The sequence below is a fragment of the Otolemur garnettii genome, unplaced genomic scaffold (assembly GCF_000181295.1).
Source record: "Otolemur garnettii isolate 467f Iridium unplaced genomic scaffold, OtoGar3 scaffold00012, whole genome shotgun sequence".
Lineage (NCBI taxonomy): Eukaryota > Metazoa > Chordata > Mammalia > Primates > Galagidae > Otolemur > Otolemur garnettii.
Window position 1 is genome coordinate 19,848,954 of NW_003852407.1, and position 8,463 is coordinate 19,857,416.

Genomic DNA, 8,463 nt, shown 5'->3' on the forward strand with positions numbered 1-8,463 from the left:
GAACATAGCCCTGGAATGTAAGGGTAAGTGCAAATCTAAAAAAGAAAAAGAGAAAGAAAAAAAATTTAAAAAGTTGAAGTTTCTCTTGGTGCAGAAAGAGAAAGAGACTTTCTTCCCCCTTTTCTCTTGTATTCAGCATTTGCTTTAAAACTTATAATTGTTAATGCTTCCTCTGTCCCTTTGAGATACAACGTTTTTAAAAATTAAGGGAGCCTTTTCTAGCTTTCTAGCCAGGAAAGTCTTTGCGAGGGACCTGGGATTATTTCTTTGAAATGTAAACATTGAAGATAGCACCCCGATCTCCCCATCTCCACGGGTGCCTGGCTCCAGGCCATCACTACCTACCCATCACAGGTTTTACTAGTCTTGGGATAAAGGCATTTAATCAACATAATGGCCACCTTATGTGAGGACAAGTTATTATTTATCTTGTGAACACATACATCCTGGCTGACTATATAAAAAGGTGATAATTTTTTCTGTTTTTGAAATTTCCTTATAGATTGCCTGTGATGTGTACATTGCATCCTAATTTAATGCTAATTCAATAATAACATTTTTCTCAATAATCCAAAAATTTATACAGAATCCCAAAAGAATAGCCAAAGCCATCCTGAGCAAAAAGAAGAAAACTGGAGGAATTAGTTTACCTGACTTCAAATTATACTTCAGAGCTGTCATAACCTAAACGGCATGGTACTGACATGAAAAAAGACATTTAGATCAAAGGAACAGAGTAGGGAACTCAGAAATAAATCCAGTTGTTTGCAGGGAACTCATTTTTGAAGAAGGTGCCCCAAACATACATTGGTGAAAGGACAGTCTCTTCAATCAATGGTGCTTGGAAAACCAGATATGCACATGAAGAAGAATAAAATTAGATCTCTCCTCACCATATATAGAAATCAAATCAAAATGATTGAAGACTTAAGTCTTAGACCTAAAACAGTTTGAGCTCCTTATACATTCTGGTTATGAATCCCTCCTCAGATGGGTAGTTTGTGAATATTTTCCCATTCTGAGGGTTGTCTCTTTATTTCGATGATGGCTTCCTTTGCTGTGCAGAAACTTTTTAAGTAGATGTGATCCCCTTTGCCTGTTTTTGTTTTGGTTGCCTGTGCTTTTGCAGTGTCACTCAAGAAATCTTTGCCCAGGCTTGGCACCTATGACTCAAGTGGCTAAGACGCCAGCCACATACACCTAAGGTGGCGGGTTTGAATCCAGCCAGGGCCCGCCAAACAACAATGATGGCTGCAACCAAAAAATAACCAGGCGTTGTGGCGGGCGCCTGTGGTCCCAGCTACTTGGGAGGCTGAGGCAGGAGACTCGCTTGAGCCCAGGAGTTGGAGGTTGCTGTGAGCTGTGATGCCACGGCACTCTACCCAGGGGGATAGCTTGGGGCTCTGTCTTTAAAAAAAGAGAAAAGAAAAAGAAATCTTTGCCCAGACAAGTGTTCTGGAGTGTTTCTCCAACGTTTTCTTCTAGTGATTTCAGTGTCAGGTCTTAGATTTAAGTCTTTAATCCATAGAGGAGCTACAGTGAAATCCTAAAACACACACTACACAACAGAATGGAAAGGAAGGAACAGAGAAATGAAAAAAATAAAAACAAATGGGACAGAGAGAAATAAATGCCAAGATGGAAGGCTTAAACTTTGCCATGTGCGTAATTGCTGTAAAACCTTCCATTAAAAGTCAAATTGTCAAGCGGGATAAGAAGGCAAGATCTACCCATTTGCTGTCTACAAGAAATGCACTGTAATTATCAAGGCATAGGCAGGTAGAGAGTAAAGGATCCAAAAGATGTACTACGGGACCCTAAGCCTAAGAAAGCTGGTGTGGCTGTGCCAATGTTAAGCTGAGTCGATTTCCAGACAAAGTTTGTCTAAAGTTAAGAGAAAAACTTTACACAAATTAAATTGAACAGAGTTTAATTGCTGAGTTCAGAATGGTTGGAGAATGGAGCAGCCTCCCCCAACCAGAATAGGTTCAGAGCAACTCCACACCACTGCATAGTAGGGTAGGAATTATGGACAGAAAACGGAAAGTAGTGGACAGAAAATGGAATTGAGGTACAGAAACAGTGCGATGGATTGGTTACAGCGCCACATTTGCCCTATGTGAGCACAGTTTGACCAGTTAACCTCCGGTAAGAAGTGTGGATGCTATGATTGGCTAAGAATTAGCTTTGTTGCAAGAGTCTATTTCCATGGTGTCCAACCTGCTTTTCCTTCTGCTGTGTGTTGCAGGAGTAAGAGTTGTGTTCGGCTACATCTTAAATATACAAACACTAACAAAAGCTAATTAGCAAAAAAAAAAAAAGTCCATGCATACTTCTTTTCATGATATCTGACACCACAGATAAGCAAAAAATGTCCTTACAAAATCAGCCAGCAGCCTAAGGGCTGCAGGTTGGACACCCCTCAATACACCCAGTTAGGTTATAGTTCACTCTATAAACAGAAATCTTTAGGTCAATAAATCAGGAGGCAGGTTTAGGATAAACAATTATAAACAGAGATAAAGAGAGACATTTCACAATGATAAAAGGATCATTTCTTCAGGAACACATAATAGTCCTGAATGTGCGTGGACCTAACAATGCAGGTGTAAAGTTTCAAAATTCAGAAAACAAAAATTAGAATGAGGTAGAGGGAAAAATAAGCAAAGCCAAAATCAGTAGGAGACTGTAAATCCCTCTCTTTAAGGGACAAAGAATAGAAAAAGCAGACCAAAAAATCAGCATGATCTACAGGATTTGAACTATAGTAATGAAACTAAGACATTTTGGTGTGTTGAAGTCAGACTTAATTACCCGAAAAACCTCATCTCTAGGTAATGTTTGTTCAGCAGCATTTTATTGTGTACATTTCCATGTATTGGCAATTGGAATTTGGTCTGCAGAGATCAATCAAAAGTCGTTCCCCTGCACCACTTGCCATGGGAACAGAGGTCACAGAAATGTAAGTCTTCAGACCTTAGGTTGTCTTGGTTTACAAGTGTTGTGATATCTTCATTAAGGTGATCATATCATATTGGCCATGTGGGCGACCAGAACACGCTACCTCCAAATATGCCTCTGTAGCATAAAGATTATTCTGAGCTGATCTTTTTGAGAAACAGCAGACCAAGACGTTCTGAGGACAGAATGTGAGCTTCCCTTTTGTAAAGCAGACTTACATGTATAAGGGAAATGTTCTCTTGTAAGTGAACATTGGTTTTCTTTTGTTTTAGCCCAGGCTGGTATGTTGTTCAACTACATTTGGCCTGAGGCTGCCTTTGTAGCTTGATTCCCTTTGCCATTAACTGCAACTTAGCTTGCTAAGTAAATGAACTGAAAGCCTAATTTAGGAATATATCTAACAAATAGCAGAGTCTCGGCTAAGCACAGCAGGTGAGTCTCAGCAATCTGAGTCACTAACTGATTGGACCATGTCGAAGTTAGGCCAGGCTGAGCTGTAACCATTCAAGTTGATTCAGTACCTCACTTCTATTTTCTGTCTATAAATACTGCCTGCCCATGTTGCAGAATAGTTCTCTGAACTTTTTCTGGTTCTGTCAGGAGTTAGCTCTCCTGAGGAGGTGGACAAGGGCAGGGCCCGCCCTGTCCCCACCACCATCTTGGTACCACTCACATTAATTTTGTCCCTAGTGATTGCTCACACCTGCAGAGGACCGACTGTCCTAAGACTCTACCAATTAGAACTTAGTCTACCAATTGCAAAAGGATGTTGAAGACTCTCTAGCCCAGCAACAGGTACTGTGGAGACTTGAAGGTGACCTACAACAGCCTTAAGCCTATTAGCATGTCATTAGCTTTAATCTGCACCGTGGTCCACATTGTCCCATGGGTTCTCAGAGAGGCTCATGGAAGGTCCGCTCAGAGCCTTTTAAACCATGAGGTAGGCCTGACCCAGCTGGTCTAAAAGAGAACACTCCCCCCCACACTCCACCATAACCTTTGTCTCTTTGCCTGCCAACCTTGGCAATGGAGGTCCGTTTGTTTCTATGATCAGTGTATCTTACTTTGTAAACTTTCTCACTCTGTAAACCTAATAAATTTTCCTTTTCCTAATAAATTTTGTTTTACGTGTGCCTTCCTTTGAGATGTTTGGTCATTTTTCGACCAAGAGTGCTCCAAGAAGCACGGACAGCTGCCTGAAACCCCAACATTTTAGGACGCAGGCAGCTGCCTGGAAACCCAACAGTTCCAGGGCTGCCCCATTTGGTCGCTCATTTCATTGTAAACCCAGTTGTAACCGCCCTTTTGAGTTATTCGTCCTAGAGTTTCCTGCATGTATGTGTGCGATGTACATGTTTGTTTTCATCTTGTTACTCTGTGACAGAGCCCGGGGGAGAAACTAGAAGAGTAGAAGAAAAAGATCTTTTTTTCTTCTTTTACAGCAGCAACTCTGATCTCTTCCCTTATAAACTATGACAAGCGATTCAAACGGCCTCTCTAGCACTGGTAGAATGATTTCATCTCTTTGGGTCAGAGATGAGAGGTTTCCCCAGCCAAAGGCAACAGACTTCTCTAGGTTACTTTTTTGAGCAGAGAGAGACCTTTAATCCCTTCTGAATACGATTGCCAGAGTTAGAAAATGGAAATGCAGGGTATCTAGCTTAATTTGAAAAACACAGCAGATACTTTTTTTGGGGAGCTGGCTGTGCAATGCTGTAAGCAAATCTAATTAAATAACAAAGTCCAAAAAACACCTGCCAGTAGGCAGGGACTCTCTCCTCTAACACCAAGCCATCTATATTCTTTATGGAATAGGAGAGCAATAAAAAGACAGGTGGAAAAGGTCACACTCAAGGCAGTCTTTTTATTTAAATATTGTATGATGAAAGACATACAAATATCAGCTCCCAAGAACCAAATGTAAAACCAATGCAAATCACTTCTTTAGGAATAAAGAAAACCATTTAGAAAATGTGATTCTGTTATATACAAGAGACAGGTCAGGTTTTCAAACCCACCCAAGGAGGACACTTAAGACCAAATTTTGTTTGTCAGGAGTATGCATGTCACATTTACCACACAGTAGTTGTATACTTGGCAAAATATGACAGAGTCTACAAAGGGAAAAAACCCCACAGCTATTACTAAACAGAGTAAAAATTTCTAAATCGCAGAAAAGACTTCGGACATCTAAAAATATCTGCTCTTATCTATACACAGTTAGTGGGAGATAAAAACCTTCCAGCACACAATTCAAGTCAACAGTATTTTAAAAAAATACTCTACAAAAGTAAACTTTGAAAGTTTCATTTCAAAATAGCAAAATAGCTTAAGAGCCCAGACAACTGTCTTTAAAAATTATGAAAACCATTGTGCTGTGGGAAATAGTTATAAAAATTATTACTGATATGCACATATTATCTTGAAACATTATTATTTCTGGGAGCAGTAAAATGTGATCTACTGAGGAGCTACACGACCCACATAACTTGTAAAAAAATAATTTCTATGAAGGAAAGGCAAGGGTGTTGTGCAAAATCAGGTCAATCATTTGAGGTTTTTAGAATATTTACTAGTTACGTGAGCCAGTCAGTACGTTGGAGACATCAGAATGCAATCATAGTTTCACACACAGAATTACAGTGATTGGCGTCTTTTGATATTTTTGGCAACTGTAGAAAGAGAACGGTTTGTGCAACTCGGTTTACTTCATCAAATATTGTGAGGCACTGAGGGTCTATCGCAGTGAAGTAGGTCTGATTCCTACTATAGTAGAGAATGCAGTTTGTTAATTTAGCTGCACTAAATTTTAGCTATTTAGAAGACAGTGGATTCTGAGTTGGTTTATTCATGGCATATTATTATAAAAAATAAACTTATTTTACAATTATGAATGTTGTCCTGGATGATGCAACTGAATTTGAAGTGTTCAAAATTTTCACGATTGTTGAAATGAGGAGGTATAATGCTATTTTAAGACCATAAAGAATAAGCATCTGCATATACACACACGCACTTGTGTGCACAGAAACACAGATATGTGTTGTTACCACGTCAGCATTCCAAAATTTAATCAACCTCACACAGGCTTAAAAAGGTTCCAGTCTTAAGGAAAATCAACAAAACTGGAAACCCAGATTGCACATGCATCTTTGGATAAACAACTTGTCAAGTATAGAGCATACAATATCAATATGAAATGTTCATGTCCAGAGACCCGATCAGTTTCCTGGGTTCTCCACTGGATGGCTGGTGAACTGGTAACTGTGCTAATTTGGTATGTTCTCAGAAGCCAGATCCATTCTCTATTTATTTTGTTTTGTGACTATGGTGTGCATAAATCACTAAAAGGCGCCTAAGAAATAGCATCCTCCTCACGTCCTGAGTAAATCACCCAGCTTCTCGGAAACACATTCATGGGAGCAGAGGCAGGGTAGCCGTTTGCATATCAGTAACCGAGAACAATTTTAAGCTGTGTGTGTGTCTCTGCATGTCTGTTAAGACTCAGGAAAAGCCAGGCATACTGGAAACATGAAATCAGTCCCTGCTAGTTAAACTCGGGGTCGTTTGCGGCTGGGTGCTGTCTAGGAGTACGAATGCTGTACGGTGCTGTGCCTGGTGACTCTGGTGGAAGATGTAGTCATGGTCGAATTAGAATGACCAGATTCCTCTAACCCAAAATTTGGCAGAGGGCCAGGGGCTACAGCTCCAGAAACCAGGGTCTCTTGGACCTTCACAGAATCTTCTACAGGAATTTGGTAACTGGATTGCAGAGTGGAAGCAGGGGCTAGCACTCTCTCTGTCACTGTCACGTTCTGTCCTACTGCTATATTGGGCACAGCCAGAGTGGGCTGCACACCCGAGCTGGGGGCAAGGACCCTCTCTCTCTCTCTCACCATGACGTACTGTGCGTCTTGCAGGTGCTGGGTGCCTTCCAGAGGGTTAGGTATGCCCCCGTTAGGCTGGATTACTCTTTCTGTGACCACGACTTTGCCTTCGTTAGCATAATCTACCAAACCAGAGGCTGGCGCGTACACCCTCTCTGTCACTATTAGGCTCCGTGGCTGTCTGGGATCCAAGATCACAGTGCTCGGTGGCACGGTGGAGCCTGTGGCATAGGAAGTTTCTGTTACTATAATATCATTAGAAACCAGTGGATCGGGAAGAGGTGTAGCTACCTTTTGTACCTGCTTAGAAGACACAGATTTTTCAGTGACTATTTCCTGAGTTATCTTCTCCCCATTTGCTTCATGCAAAGATTTTGGAACCTGAAAGCTACTGCCAGGGGAGTAAGCATTCCCCGAATCAGCCACGGTTTGCTCATAGAGCGAGCGGGATGCTGTGTTCACACCTGTTTCTGCGACAGGTTTTTGCTTCTGCTCAATTTCCATATCTGTATCTATTTTTTGACCCAAGCAAACTTCAGCTAGTGTCTTAAATTTCAGTCCCAAATCATCTAAGAAGAGGTCGTCTAGCTCCCCTTCAATAAAACTGCAGCAGCCGATGGAACCACGGAGGGAGTCGGTTTCTTCCTGAGAATAGACCAGAAGGCAGTCTTTGGCCATGTGAGTCTCATCGTCCCCAGTGTAAGAGGCTGCTTTCTACAATAACAATAAAAAGAGACAAGGGATTAGCAACACCAGTCCACTTAAAAGTAAGACTTTATATTCCAATTCAAAATGTATAACCTAAGTCTAATTACAAGAAAACATCACAGAAAAACAGATCGAGAAATCTCCCACAAAGGACTGGCCTGAATTAGTCTTTCTTTCTCCAGGACCTGTTGTGTCCCTCAAGGAGAGGACACCACAAGCAGTCTCAGGTCTCCTCCAGGAGGTCTTTTCTCCCTCTCCCCATTATGAAGCCACAGAGATGAAGCCAACTTCTACACAGATTGTGCAGAACTGACAGAGTCCAGCCTGCATTCTTAAAAACAATTAATAAGAAAAACAATGAAAGGTAGATTATTTCAGATTAAAGGAGGCTAAGGGCTCAGAGCCTGTAGCTCAAGCAGCCAGGCTTGCATCAGAGCTGGCGGGATTGAATCCAGCCCAGGCCCACCAAACAACAATGACAACTATAACCAAAAAATAGCTGGGCGTTGTGGTGGGCACCTGTAGTCCCAGCCACTTGGAAGGCTACTAGAATCGCTTAACCCCAAGAGTTTGAGGTTGCTGTGAGCTGTGATGCCATGGCACTCTACTCAGGGTGACAGCGTGAGACTCTGTCTCAAAAATAAATAAATAAGCAAATAAATAAATAATTAAAGGAGGCTAAGGTAGGGCAGGCATGGTGGCTCACGCCTGTAGTACTAGCACTCTGGGAGGTTGAGGCAGGTAGACTGCTTGAGCTCAAGAGTTTGAGACCAGCCTGAGCCAGGGAGAGACCCCATCTCTAAAAACAGCCAGATGTTGTGGTGGGTGCTTATAGTCACAGCTAGTCAGGAGGCTGAGGCAAGAAGATCACTCCAGCCCAAGAGTTTGAGGTTGCTGTGAGCTATGA

The 8,463-nt window shown here is 41.7% G+C and overlaps 1 protein-coding gene across 1 annotated transcript in view; it reads right to left on the reverse strand.

Annotated features, from left to right (window-relative positions):
* Positions 1 to 5,339: 5,339 nt before the first annotated feature.
* Positions 5,340 to 8,463, reverse strand: part of DSG2 (desmoglein 2) — a 50,333-nt gene continuing 47,209 nt past the window's right edge. The window contains exon 15 of the mRNA XM_023510259.1: positions 5,340 to 7,562. Coding sequence (XP_023366027.1) covers positions 6,546 to 7,562 — 1,017 coding nt within the window. The 3' untranslated portion in view covers positions 5,340 to 6,545. The remainder of the gene's footprint in view (positions 7,563 to 8,463) is intronic.